This window comes from Fundulus heteroclitus, chromosome 3, assembly GCF_011125445.2.
Source record: "Fundulus heteroclitus isolate FHET01 chromosome 3, MU-UCD_Fhet_4.1, whole genome shotgun sequence".
NCBI lineage: Eukaryota > Metazoa > Chordata > Actinopteri > Cyprinodontiformes > Fundulidae > Fundulus > Fundulus heteroclitus.
The window spans coordinates 18,131,043-18,144,466 of record NC_046363.1 but is presented as its reverse complement, the minus strand read 5'-3'; the positions used below and the strand labels follow the sequence as shown (position 1 = coordinate 18,144,466).

The window sequence follows — 13,424 nt, the reverse complement described above, 5'->3', positions numbered from 1 at the left end:
GGTTTGTCTCTGCTCTTTTACAACTGTAAACAAAGGCAGCAGGGCACAGCTTGTCCTGGTGTTTGCCGTTTAGACATCTCTGTTCTGAAAGTCTCAGGTGAAGCAAAAGCACCATCTTACCAATTAGCTGCTGAAGATTCTCCATGTCATGATCAGCTCCACACTACTCCAGACATTTTGAACTGAGAAAGCTTTCTGGGTGGGAAGAAAAACGTCTTCAGCTTCAGAATAGAAGTCCAGTTGTTTTGTTTTTTTAACCCTTTTTTTTTTGGATCTCACCAATTACATCTGTTAAAATTAATTAAAATGTTCTATTTGTTTACATTTTTATGCATTTGCCCTTTCTTTGGACATTAATAGAGTTGTGCATGTTTCAGATAATATAAATTCCTGAAACAACAAACTACAAGAACTGCATAAACTTCAAATAAAGGAAGTTCAAGCATTTCTTGTAACGATTCCACCAACGACTGGCAGCTTCATGCCATTGCAAGCAAACTTTTAGACGATTGCTATAACGGTAATTCAGGATCTTCCAAAGCTTTTGCAACATCCCACAAAAAAAAAAAAAAAAAACATCCAGGGATTTTGCAAAAGTACTTCAGAATCATGCAAAATCTTTGCAGGATCTGGTAGAAGTGATCAAGGCTCTCATAATAGCAACTCGGGGGTCTTGCATTTATTTGAAGGATCTCACAAAAATACTTCAGGATCCTGGAAAACTTTAGTGGTATTTAACAAAATCATCTTTGGATCTTGCAGAAAACGTTTGTCTCATTAAGCTTTTGCAGGATCATGCAACTTTAATTGCGGGTCTAACAAAAGCAATGTGGGATCGCTCTACCTATGCAGGGTCTGGCTTAAGTAAACCAGAATAGTGAAAATCTTTTCCAGGATCAGATAAAAATCTTGCATTCTCCAAAAAGTAACTCAGGATCCCACAAATCCTTGGTGCGATCTCTCCCAAAGTAACTTGAGATCTGGAAAAATCCAACTCGGGATGCAGCAAAATTGTTGCAGGATTCAGCAAAAGCAACTAAGACTCTCTCAAAAAGTTTTGTGGGCTCTCACAAAGGTAACATGTGTCTCTAAAGCAGCTTGGCATCTGGCGAGTCTTTTATTGGGATCTCACAAAAGTAACTCAGGATCTTGCGAAACCTTTTACAGAACCTCAAGGAAGCAACCTGGGCTTCTTTACAAAGCTTTTGCTTTCTTACATAAGGATTCACTACCTTCCCAGATCCAGATCCAAATCCCTAACCGTGGTCACAAAACGAAACGGGCAGCTGCAGTGTTTTACATTAATATAAAAACTAAAAACAAAGTGTCCCTTTGCTCTTCCTTATAAAACACTCATCCAGCTATAACCGCTCCATCAAACATAGACAGGACAATGTAGACGACAATTCAAGAGGCTATTCGTGTTAAAATGGCTCACTATCCGGGGTATTTAACCAGGTCCGACCTTCGTTTCTGGCCTCTTTACGTGAACAACCAAAATCAAACGCCTCCCCCGCGTTTAAAAAAAAAACCTTCGCTTGCATACGATATCAGCAGGAGCTTAAACGCCGAGGCTCTGCAGGAGCGGTGGGACTTTTCGAGCATCCTAAAAAAAAAAAATAAATAAATAAAAAGACGTGAAAAAATATCTCTATTGTGCTCTCGAGTGTTACTAAGATTCCCCTCCATTTTGAAGGACGTGTACAACTGGACACCGGCGACTGAAGACAAACGCGACTCCTCACGAGGACATCTTGAGACACCAAATTCCGACATGCATCACGAGCGTCTTTGTGTCCGAAAAAACCACTGCCTGCCTCTGATGGCGACCCGAGGCCTCAGTGCTGCGGGGGGAAACCGACGTCGGGTCCGTCGCCCACAACCAGCACGCTGCGGCTAAGCGTCGGCGAGGGAGAAGCCAGGCGGAAGGCCGGATTGATCGAGTGCAGCGAGTCTCTCCGGATGCTTTTGCTGAACGGGGGGCAGGGGTCCACCACAGCCCGGTGGGCGAGCTGTCGCGAGCAGCCGGAGGAGACCGGGGGTTTTGCGGCCGGCGGGGCGCCGGGGACCTCCGGGACCAGAGGGGATGTCTTCGGGGTCCCTGAAGGGCAGAGGCCATGAAAGTCAGAGGAGCGGAGCATCCTCTCCAAGACGTCCTTTGTGCTCTGGGTGCACTGTGTGAAGAAGAAACATAAACGAGAAACATCAAGAACAGAGACAGGACTGGAAGAGGAAAGCTGTGTTGTCAGGAGGTCAATTCCGGCAGGATTCATTCGGAGGACGTTTTTAATGGTGAAAGCGACGAGAAGCTTCAGGACAGGACTGTCAAAAAGGTGCACATGGAGTAGCAATGGAGGAAGTGGGTTAGAAGCATACAGTGGTTAGAGGGCACCCCTTACACAAACCATGATCCCAGAGAAGTTGGCAAGCTCTTTAAAAGGCGGTGACAACATCTGAGACTCGATTATTCTGTAAATCTATACCAGAGACACGGAGAAAGCATTTTATTTCAGTCTCTTTCAACAAATCTAGACTTCCAAAATGTCTCCGAAACTGAAAACAGAATATACAAGTAACGCTGTTTCTGAAATGTTGTCGAAATTAGATTAAGCGACGGTCACATGGTGATTATAAGACATTAGGCTGAAAGCTAAGGATGGGTTTGGGGTTACAGTAAATTAGCCAACGACTGGATCTGACCAGTTTTCAATCATTGATCAGCATGTCAAGAACTGAACACTCAGATTTATTTTTCTTCTATTCAAGAGATGGATCAAAGGAACCATTTTCAGTGTATAAATGTATCAGCCATCAGCGGCGCTTTGACACAGCTTGCTTTTTGGTTTCCAAAAAATCTGCAAAAGGTTAACCTTTCAATGGATGCATTATGGCTACTCTCTTTTCTCTTTAACTCTAGTGCTGCTATCAAAGAACCTGCAGGACCTTTTTCTTTTTTATTAGTTATTGTGCTGAAAATACAAAAAAACAAAACAAAACATAAGCAGTCTAAAACCTAATTGGTCCATCAGACCTCAAAGACATTTAGAAATTGGTGTCAGCCATATAAACTGAGATAGGTGCATTTCTAATAGGTGTTTAAACAATCTTCAACAAACTCCATCATTGAGAATATTTAGTCATTTCCAGTAGAAAAAGAACATAATAATGCAAAATTACTAATTTTGATATCTGAAAAGCTACACTGCCAGTTTCAGTGAGTTAAATTTAAGAATTCAAGCATCATTTAAATTTAAAACCTATATAAATCATTAAACAGAACTCAAGAAAATAGTTTTATGAATTATTAACAGACTTTGTGACTGTGGCACGCAATTTTACCTAACCTCTCTGTTTTTTACAGTATACAGTGAGCTTCATAACCTAATATGTTTGTTAAATACTAAAGTCCCAGTGTTCAAGGCAGACCTCTTTAGGAGATAGTTTTGGCTGAATGGAGCAAGAACGCACAATAAAACCTTTTTCAGCAGAACCTGCGTGCGTCTCAATAAATCGGAAAAACAAACAGCCTGTTTCAGCATTCAGTTCAAAAAGTGAAACTCAAACGTATTAAAATATATATTAACTCCACATGGCGATCTATATCTTGACTTTCTATCTGTTCATGTAGAGGATAAAGTTTAGAACATCACAAATGGGTTTTCCACAGAAACGTCATCCTGAAGGTACGTCCATGTAGGTATATCCACTCAATCCTCATTTGGGATGTAATTGCTGCATTAATTCAGCGTGGAGCAGAGGACCACCAGCCTGTGACTGCTGCAGTTCTCAGATAACCCATCTTGCTGTAAGAGCAGCCTTCATCTTGTCTGCGGTGTTGGTGCCGCCGTCTCCCTGAATTACACCAGAACCTGTCAAGTCTGGTCAAGAGCTTCCTCTACTTTACAGATCTGCTATTTGATGTAGTTTAGGTCAGTTTGCTGGCCAATCAAGCAAAGAGGTTTTTGGACTTGAGAAAACATGGCAGGCCAAAAAACTAGCAGGTGACAAGAGCTCCAAGAGATCACTGACATTCAGAAACTTCAGGTCGAACCTCAAGCAACGTGGATTCTGTGCCTCCCCACTCTGGGGAACTGATTTTCGCATGAAATGTCAAATTCACTTTTCATCTGAAAGCAGGACATTGGACCTCTGAGCAACGTCTCTTTTCCTCTTGAGCCCAGGTTAGGCAATTGTCTCTGGTTCAGGAGTGTCTTAACACGGGGACTGCGATAGCTGCAGCCCCAGTCCAGGATTCCCCAACCTGAGGATGCTTTTGACGCTCTGACTCAATTGTAAATCTCAACAAAACTCTTAAATACGCTTTGCTTCAAAGCTCTGGTTATACCCGTTGGCTGCTCTCCTTTTTCTAACAAACTTCTGTCTTCCCCTCAACTTCCCACTTATATGTTTGTATACAGCGCTCTGTGAACAACCAGCTTCTTCATCGATGACCTTTAGCGGCTTACCCTCCTGGTGGAGGACATCGATGTCCGCCGGACTATCATTACAGCAGCGGTCCTGGAAATCGAGTAGAACAGAACATTTCTGTATCAAAACTCCTTTTTTAATGGTCCTATGTGACATCCTGTTTTTAATGAGCAGCATTTTGGATCATCATGAGATGTAAGCACCAATCAGAATTAACAGAAACAAACGCTGGCAATAGATCACCATTAGCACTGAATCTGTACAGGAGATAAGATCTTATAAATCACCAAAATACATGTAACTTTTTAATGATATTCTAATTTATTGAGTTGCACCTGTAAATAAAGAACTAGCATGGGAACTTTTGACATAAATTTAAGATTTTTAAAGCCTAAAAAAGGACATTTTTTAAGATCCTGCAGAAGCTGGACCCTCCCTTCAGCTCGTAAAGGGAGAAATACTCAACCGATCCAGAGCTGCATCAGGAAAAGTGACCTAAATCTGTCCTTTGGAGGGAGAAGGCGGTACGCCCATGACAGAAAAACAGACCCATGTGCTTTGTAGCCATGTCTTTGTTCATATATTAGAAAAAAACAAAGTTGGTCAGTGAAGGAGCAAAAAAACAAAACGTTTTTTTTGCTCATACTGTAGGGTTAAAACAATATTCTAAGTACAGTACGTATATTCAGTCAGTCAATAAATTAGAATATGAATTTCTAAAAGGCTTGTTTGCCATTAAAAGTAACTTGAAAATTGCTAATCATACTTTTTATTAGGCCCTCATTTTCTGCATGACAAATGTTCCTTTTTAGTATTGGTCTGATGCAATATTCTAATCTGAAATGCTGTGTTTTTATTAGCTGGATGTTGGGCGGAAAAAAGGCATAATTAACAGAAATAAAGGCTTTAAAACAGCACCAGCCTGTGTTAATCTATATCATGTGGTTCCCTCAGTGAATTGAGCTACTGAAATAAATTAACTTTTCGATAATACTCTAATTTATTGAATGGGACTGCACAGATCTAAGCCTTGTCGTGCTATAGAAATCTTTCTTCGGGATGAGGTTTGTGTCGACAAGCTGATTGAGCCGGCGCTTCCGGTTTAAAGAGCAGGCGTGGTCGTACATGCACTAGAGCAGCTTGCATTCGACTAGACCACCAGCCCTAAACAGCAAGGCTGATCCTGCAATGAGCAAGTGAGCGAAGGTTAATGAGAGGAAACATGATTGGCTGCGATGAGGCATGCAAACTGGCATTCAGACAAACCGCGAGCAATCCACACCATCGTCAATCCACACCAATCACAGAAACCTGCACAAGCCGCGCGTGTGATCAGGTGGAGCAAAATGTGAACGGCGTAAAGAGGCCGACGGTGAATGGAAGGTGAGGTGACGTCGGGATTGGTTTAAAACGTTGAGCCCTACTCTTACCATCGACTGTCTACCTGCAGCGCCACCCCTTCAGGCTGTGCAGGACAAAGAAAAGTCCTGACAGTTCTCCTCCTGGCAGGGCGGAACGGATACAGTACACAACACAAGAGCGTAAGACTTTTACATGTTTCACAGTCACAATAAAAAAAAAATAATAATAAAGAGAGTACACCCTCTGTCAATTCCAGGGTTTACCGTACAGATCCTTAATAATTATCCTCAAATTCATCATATTTAAAACTTCATTATAGATTCCACTGTCTTTAATAACTAAAACAAAAAGTGAGGCCACAACAGAAATGTTTGGGGAAAAATGAGTACACGGCAAAATAAATAAATGAATATGCTGAGTTCCAGTCAGAAGTTTGCGTCCTCATCTGCATGAAATTATGCACAAATCTGAGGTCTTTAGTGACATTTGCCCCTTTCTTTCTGAAAGAATGATAATACAGACTCCAGCTCCTGTTTTTAAAGGTAAAATATGTGCAGCAGCTTTGAATTTAATGCTGATTTTTTTCCCCTAATACACACACACACACACACACAGGTGCAAATATATACAAGCATCCCTAACAAATTTTAATAAACTTCATAGATTGCCTATTTAAACAGTCTCCCTGCTAGAAAACGTGGAGATTCATCTGAACCGTTTCCTGCCACAGCACCAGCTTTAAGGCCCGTTTTACCCAACGGTTCTGATGTGTGATCGGGATCATGGCGTCCGGGTTTCAACCGTCTGACCCGGACTCTTCCCCACAGAGGACAGGAAACTGGTCAGGATGTTTAGGAATCTGGTCAGCGACGGGAGTTTTTGTTTGGGTGGAATAGCGCGACAGTGACTCCAGACACAAATTAAAATAGACGTTACTGTCAATAGATATGACAGTAACGTGGAGCTTTGGATGGCTCCAAGCTCAGCCCTGTTGAAAATGTAGGAACTGCACTTACAAGCCGACTGAATGTCAGAAAAACAACTTCAATGAACTTTACTCTTCCTGATGATAAAGTCTAGTAAAACAAAAATAAATGTTGTACTTTCTCTACAGCCTGCTAAGAGACACGTATCCCAATATTAGTGGGATGTATGTATATATTTGACCTTGTGTGTGTAATTTTGATCCTCTTTGAATCAACAAAAACAATCAGTCTGTGAAAAATGCCCATCAATGAAAGCAGGGCTGAGCAACAAGAGGAAAACTTGACATTTTAAATATCACAGCTGAATATTGTGAGAACATTAATTTGAAACTCGACCAGATTTAGGCATCAAGGACAGTAAGAGTCCTTCTAAATGAAAGATTTTACATTTCACATAAGGCACCTGAAAACCTTTATGATTTTGATATTGCAGTGAGGACAACTTGATATTTTGGCACTATTTAGGTCACAAATGTAATAATACATCTATGCAGATGAGCGAATGCACACTTCTGATCCAAAGTGTTCAAAACGTATAAAACCAAAGAATTGAAAGGGGTGTACTCTTTCCACCATGACTGTAAGTTAAATTTATGCACATTTATCACATCCAAATCAGTGTTCAAAAACGAAAAGACTAAACTCAAAACAGACCAAAAACTCAAAATACAAAAATAGCATTTATTTAACAAATAAAAGAATTCCTTTTTATGAACATAATAATGAGGCAATGGACAAAGCAAATAATAAAACATTTGAAAATATTCCGAGCCAAATGTAGTCAAGGCCTTAGTGAAATAATTCTCGATAAAGTGCTGATGACCCAACAGATTTCCGCTTAAAGGCCTTGCTAATAAAAACCGGTAACAGAATACTGCGGGGCGTGAACTATGGCCCCATGGGAAACGTCAGCAGTTAAAAACATGGAGCAGGGCAGAGAAAACCAATAGAAAATAACAAAAAGAAAGAATGAATTTGTTTACTGCCCGGTTAAAAAGTTTGCTGCAGTCTGACAACCTGCCAGCTCATTCTCCTCTAACCCTAACAAACGATGAGTCTCAGCCAACTTTTCTTAAGCTTAAACTGAGCTCTAATGAAATTATTGCTGCATCTTTCATTGTACAAAAAAAAAAAAAAAAAAAAAAAAAAAAAAAAAAAAAGGGAAAAATATGTCTTTACACAGGAAAAAAAAAGAGACAAAAACAATTACTGTGCAAAGTCCATAATAGCCATAGAAATGGGTCTGCTGGTGGTTTACTCTAATCGAAGGGCTGACGCTGGAGGTCTGGAGGCTGAAGGAGGGGGACACACGGGGTGGGAGGGGCACACAGTGGGAGGTCTAAGAGCCGCACAGCCATACGGGGCGGTCAGCACCTGGGAGGGACCACAAGCTTTCATCATACCATGTTTGCTTCGCTCTTGGGCGTGAACGGAGGCAGCTCTATCTCTGAGGCCGAAGCCACGGGGATCCCCTCATCAGGAGCGAGGAACCCTCTCCGATCGATCAGGCTGCAAACAAAACGGACCATGATGCACGGTTTGAACTCAGCGAGGGAGAAAAAAACAACAAAAACAACACATTACATTAATTGCTCACCTTGGAGGCATGGGGCCGCATAACGTAACACAGCAGTTGGTTAGGATGTTGCTATAGCTGTAGGGGTTCCCAGACTCCTCTGCTCCCCGCTTACTTGACCAGGACCCCTTAATCTACCAACCGACAGACCAATCAGCAGTCAGTACGTCTCAAAAAGACTCGATCAGAGCCCAGCTCCGTCGTTCCGTGCATTTCATACTCACGTCTTCGTTGGTGGTGAGGTTGGAGGCTACTAAGTAGGTGTGGAAGCCTGAGAGGCCCAGAATGGACCAGATGGAGAAAAAGCAAATCACCAATTCCACCACAGTGCACAGGGAAGAGTCAAGGCCTCATACGGGTGATTTTCACAGAGACGGGGCCGTGTTTTACTCCCTGTTCTGCTAACACACGCCGCCAAGTGGAGACTGAGCGGGTTGGCTCATCGCTTTTTGTCAGGTGAAAATAAACGTCAATCCTAATCTTAACTTCTTTTTTTATTGAATTACTGAAACAAAATAACGTCACGAAGATGTTCTAATTAAAAGATTATTATTCTATAAATGCTGAATTTATAAAGACGAGCACATCAACCCAAACTCGCCGCTGCTTCCCCTGCATGCTACATGTCAAATGTTATAAAAACCTAAATCTAAACCAGTAAAATAATATTCCTTTCCACTGAAATCATCCTAAAAAGGCCATAAAACAGCAAACCTTCTGGCTAAAAATGCCGCTGATAGGCTAGAATGCAGCCTGAGCAGCTGAGGGAAATGCCACATCTAAACAGATCTGATTCAGCCCATAAACATTCTTTATGTTCAGCAACTTAAAAAAAGGATATCTTGCAGGGCTCTCCTGAATGGCTAGAACAATGCTTTTACCTGCTTGAGTACCTGCAAAGAAAAAAAAAAAAAAAAACAATGTTTACCCTTGAAACATGTCTGGATAAAAAAGATATCTGAAAAAAATGACAATGAATGACACATTTCCTTTCTTCCCTTTAAATGCTGAAGCCACTTACGGAGCGTGATGTGTGTGACGACGCAGCCAAATATAAAAGACGTCAGAAAAGACAGAGAGATGATGAAGCTGTAGAAGTAGCGGTAGTTGCGTTTGCCGACGCAGTTGCCCACCCACGGGCAGTGGTGGTCAAACCGCTCTGATGGAGCAGGAATAAAAAAAAAAGAGAATATGTCAGAGGTTATATAGTGTTAGCAAACAGAAAAATAAATAAACGCTAAGAAGTGAAAACATTTCTGGAATACAAGTCAGCGCTGACATTTGCTTTTCTTTTTAACAAAGCAAACTTTAATCTAAAACCAACTAGGCCTGCCGGTGATTACCGTTTTGCTCGGTCTATTGACTCATTTTCCAACTAACAGGTTAACATAAAGAGGATTTTTATTTCGCTTTAACAGGCGACCCGTTACTTAAACACAAAGATTTGCACTGGCAGCAACAATCTTCTGTGTTGAAGTTGTTCCTGAGGAAATCCGACACAAATATTTTCTGTATTAGTGAGAAGATTAAAGTACTAACAGCCCAAAATTTGTAATAAGCCCTTAAATTGATCAGCAATTGATCCGTCAGGCTGCCAGAAGACTGAGGCAAGAAGGGAGGCTGATTCTGCGAGTCATTTCCGGCTGGGTCTGGTCAGCGTTTATTTACGCTGGATGGCGACGGCTCTAAAACGGGTGCATTCTCATAAAAGGCGGTTCCTCAAACATCCACCCTGCTGCAGTATTGAACCTGGGAGGATAACATGACGAAGAGGCCTGATGTTACAATGAGGAAAAATATCTTCGTACTTTGTTCAATCCGTAGACGCGAACGCTACGAACAACCATAAAACCTCAGTTTCTAAAGTTTCTGGTAAAACAGTACGATTATATAAACTCTAAAACAAGTAATAAAATTAGATTATCTCACTGCTGCAGCTCTCTTCCCTTCCATGTGGAGGCAAACCCACTTTAAACATTTTACTAACACCTAAAGGACGAGTCTGATTCACTAATTGTTACATAGCCAAAAACTGCTGACCTCTGCGATTTGGAAATTGCGTTTTTTTTAATTGTGATTATATTACAATGCGATTAATTGTTCAGCGCTAGCAGGGACCGTAGCCGGTCACATGACTTGAGACGACATGACTCTTTTATGACTTTTACCATTATCATTATTATTACTATTATTATTATTATTCAACACAATACAGAGTTGCTGTCTTCAGTCACAACTCAAACAGAAATATATCCAAGCCGGCAAAAACGGCGGCCCCCGTAGTTCTGGCTGTGAAACTGGTCTGTGTCATCCTAACTGGGTTCTATCTGCCAACAAGACAGCGCTATCATGTGATGCTATTTTAGAGGAAAAACATTGTTTTATTTTTACACGACAAAAATCAGACTTGGCAAGTCACATACTTACAAAAAAATAAAAATAAAATCAGAGGATTGGAATCCAGCAACAAAACAATGAATGAGTTAATCTCTAAACTGGACGCTCGCTGATAACATACGCCGGTCAGTAGTTAAGAGTTGAGTCTCGTGATGGATTACAGTCTGAGGACACATCAACTTCCCGTTACTTGGTTGCGGGAAGAAGAAGAAAAAAAAAAATAGCGTTGCAACATACATAAAAAAATGTCCCTACACTCTTAAGGAAGTGACTCGAATACCACAGAGCCAGTTATCAATAATCAGGAGCTAATGTGAGCAAGAGGGATTATTTGGATGTAATGAGGATAATAAAACTGATTGAATCCTGAACAAACAAACAAAAATATCTACTGGCAGCCTCGGGGGACCTAAAACAAATCAGATAGATGAATTTGTAGCATAAAAGCGGTGAAAGAGTCACCCTCCAAAAACACACATTCTTACCAACGCAGTTGTCACACAGACTGCAGTGGGAGGTCCGCGGAGGCCGGAACATCTTACAGGTGAAGCAGTACTTGAGCTTCACCACCTGCTGGTTGATGAGGATCTCCTTGGTGCGAGGAGGCGGGCGATACGTTGAGGATCCTGAGGTATCTTTGGACAGAGACGTACACATAAAACACATAAAACATTTCCTCCAGAAATAAAAGGTAAAGAACAATCAGATCAGGGTACTGTGTGGCTATCCGCGCCCTTCCAGCCACGACACAGCGCAGTAAGCTGCTTAGGTCTTGGTCTGCGCCTCCACAACAAGCATGTCCTCCATCTGGCAAAGCTCTTGTGCTCCATCTGCCCAGGGAGCGCTTACCTATCTGCCTTTCGATGTCCGCGGCTTCCTCCGCGGTGGCCCTGGGTAAAATGCCTGGATCTGTGAAGCTGGTCCTCAGCAGCGAGGCGACCACGAACAAGAAGAGCAGCCCTCCTATCACCGGTATGCAGACCGTCAGGTGCTCCACCAGGAAGGGGCAGCTGTTGGAACGGGAAAACACGTTTTCGCGTCGTGATCGTGTGGACACGAAGCGACAAGAGCACGCTTTTCATCCCGCGGGTTACTCACTCGAAAGCGAAGAAAAGGCCACTGGTGACAACGATAAGGCCCAGCGTGAGAGGGAGGACGCCGTTCTGTCTGGCCAGGATGAGGCGGCCGTCGCAGAAGAACCGGTTCTTCCCCGGGAACGCTTCCCACTTCCTCCGCGGCCGCTGCGCCTTCGTCTCGGCGGGGTTCTGAGCCGACAGCGGCGAAACGGACAGCGCCCGTGGGTCGATCTGCTGGTACTCGCAGTTCTTCATCGTCTACGCGGTTCGGAGGTGCCCCGAGGCACCCACAAAACTCGCACTCCCTTTTTTTTTTTTTAACTCAAGAGCCGACGCTCTCCAGTTTCAGTCACCGGACATGTATCTGTTCCCCCACCCCCTCTGCTAGCTCTCAGCTGTCCATCCTGAAGCTAGGCTAGGTCCAGCTAGCTAGCGTCGCAACAAAGGCATTCTTATCCGTAGGTCAGTTTCAACAGCTGAGTATGTCTACGGCCTGACGACGAGTAACCCGACATGGTTGTTAAACCGAGCACGAATGTCGACAGGACATGTCGTAAAAGCTCGAAGCCGACGAGGAACCAACGCGACAGCGGGTGATGGGTCGGGTCACCGCCGGACTGCTTCTCCTTTTTTCTTCTGTTACTACCAGTCGACGACTCCACGTACGTCATGGCGTACAGATAGACGTAGCATGAGCGCCTGGGTCGTACGCCAACGTCGCACGCAAACGTCGTCGCCATATTGTGAGTGGCGTTTTAAACTGACACGTTCCAAACATTATAGCTCAAGCTAGGTGTACTTGTGACTTTCTTTTTTTTTTTTTTTTTTTTTTTTTGTTAGAATGACAGAAACTACAGCATATTTGTAAAGTGGAAGGATTTGTATTTATTTTTTCATAAATAAATATCGTGAAATTGATGTATTCAGCCGTTTTGAAGCCATATACTAAAGTATGTCTCCACCAGCTTTACACTTCAAGAGACTGCTTTTTTTTGTGTGCCTTTTTTTTATACCAATACTGAAATTTCAAACTCGATATCAATTCCCATAGAGAGCATTCTGACCAGCTGTCTCTCTGTGTGGTGTGGAGGCTGCAGTGCCTCCGACTGGAAGAACGTGAGGAGAGTGGTGAGGGCAGCAGAAGGGATCATCGGGGCTCCTCTTCCCTTCATAAAAGACATTTCAAATTCAGATTCAGATTCAGACATACTTTAATGATCCCAGGGGAAAATTACTTTTGTTACATGCTCCAGAATACACACATTGTTATATATATTTATAATATTCCACACAAGGTATTACCATATCACAATAGTCATATCACTTCACTTGGGAATCCCAGTGACGTGATGGTGACTTGTGCAAGAACAGTGCAAAGAATGCATAAATGACAGTTATAGTCATCTCAGCGCTGCGTGTCCCGAGCCCGTAACATCATCAGGGACCCCTCACATCCCCACCATGGACTGTTCTCCCTGCTGCCTTCTGGGAAGAGGTTCCGCAGCATCCACTGCAGGTCCGCCAGGTTCTGCAAAAGCTTTTTCCCTGCTGCCATCAGACTGTTGAACTGCTGCTGAACTATAACCCATAATCTCTGCA

At 42.7% G+C, this 13,424-nt stretch overlaps 1 protein-coding gene across 3 annotated transcripts; it reads right to left on the bottom strand.

Moving 5' to 3' along the window:
• Nucleotides 1-249: 249 nt before the first annotated feature.
• zdhhc18a (zinc finger DHHC-type palmitoyltransferase 18a) lies at nt 250-12,467 on the bottom strand. 3 transcript variants are annotated; one of them, XM_036131458.1, is made up of 10 exons: nt 11,848-12,463; nt 11,599-11,759; nt 11,235-11,384; nt 9,374-9,511; nt 9,194-9,245; nt 8,577-8,679; nt 8,374-8,486; nt 8,180-8,285; nt 5,859-5,930; nt 2,086-2,174 (listed from the first exon to the last, which is right to left on the bottom strand). In XM_036131458.1, the coding sequence occupies exons 1-9, from the start codon at nt 12,078-12,080 to the stop codon at nt 5,889-5,891; spliced, it is 1,098 nt and encodes a 365-aa protein (XP_035987351.1). In that variant the 5' UTR covers nt 12,081-12,463; the 3' UTR covers nt 2,086-2,174; nt 5,859-5,888. The 3 variants fall into 3 exon arrangements, with proteins under 3 accessions (XP_035987344.1, XP_035987342.1, XP_035987351.1); XM_036131451.1 differs by lacking the exon at nt 5,859-5,930 and having other exon boundaries at nt 250-2,174; nt 8,577-8,623; nt 9,234-9,245; nt 11,848-12,467; XM_036131449.1 differs by lacking the exon at nt 5,859-5,930 and having other exon boundaries at nt 250-2,174; nt 11,848-12,466.
• Between the last annotated feature and the right edge of the window lie 957 nt (nt 12,468-13,424).

Coding starts and splice junctions, on each gene's coding strand:
- zdhhc18a (XM_036131449.1), bottom strand. CDS start 12,080: ATGAAGAACTGCGAGTACCAGCAGATCGACCCACGGGCGCTGTCCGTT. Junction 9,512..11,234: donor TCTGTGTGACAACTGCGTTG/GTAAGAATGTGT, acceptor CTGCTCCATCAG/AGCGGTTTGACCACCACTGC. Junction 8,487..8,576: donor ACCTCACCACCAACGAAGAC/GTGAGTATGAAA, acceptor GTCGGTTGGTAG/ATTAAGGGGTCCTGGTCAAG.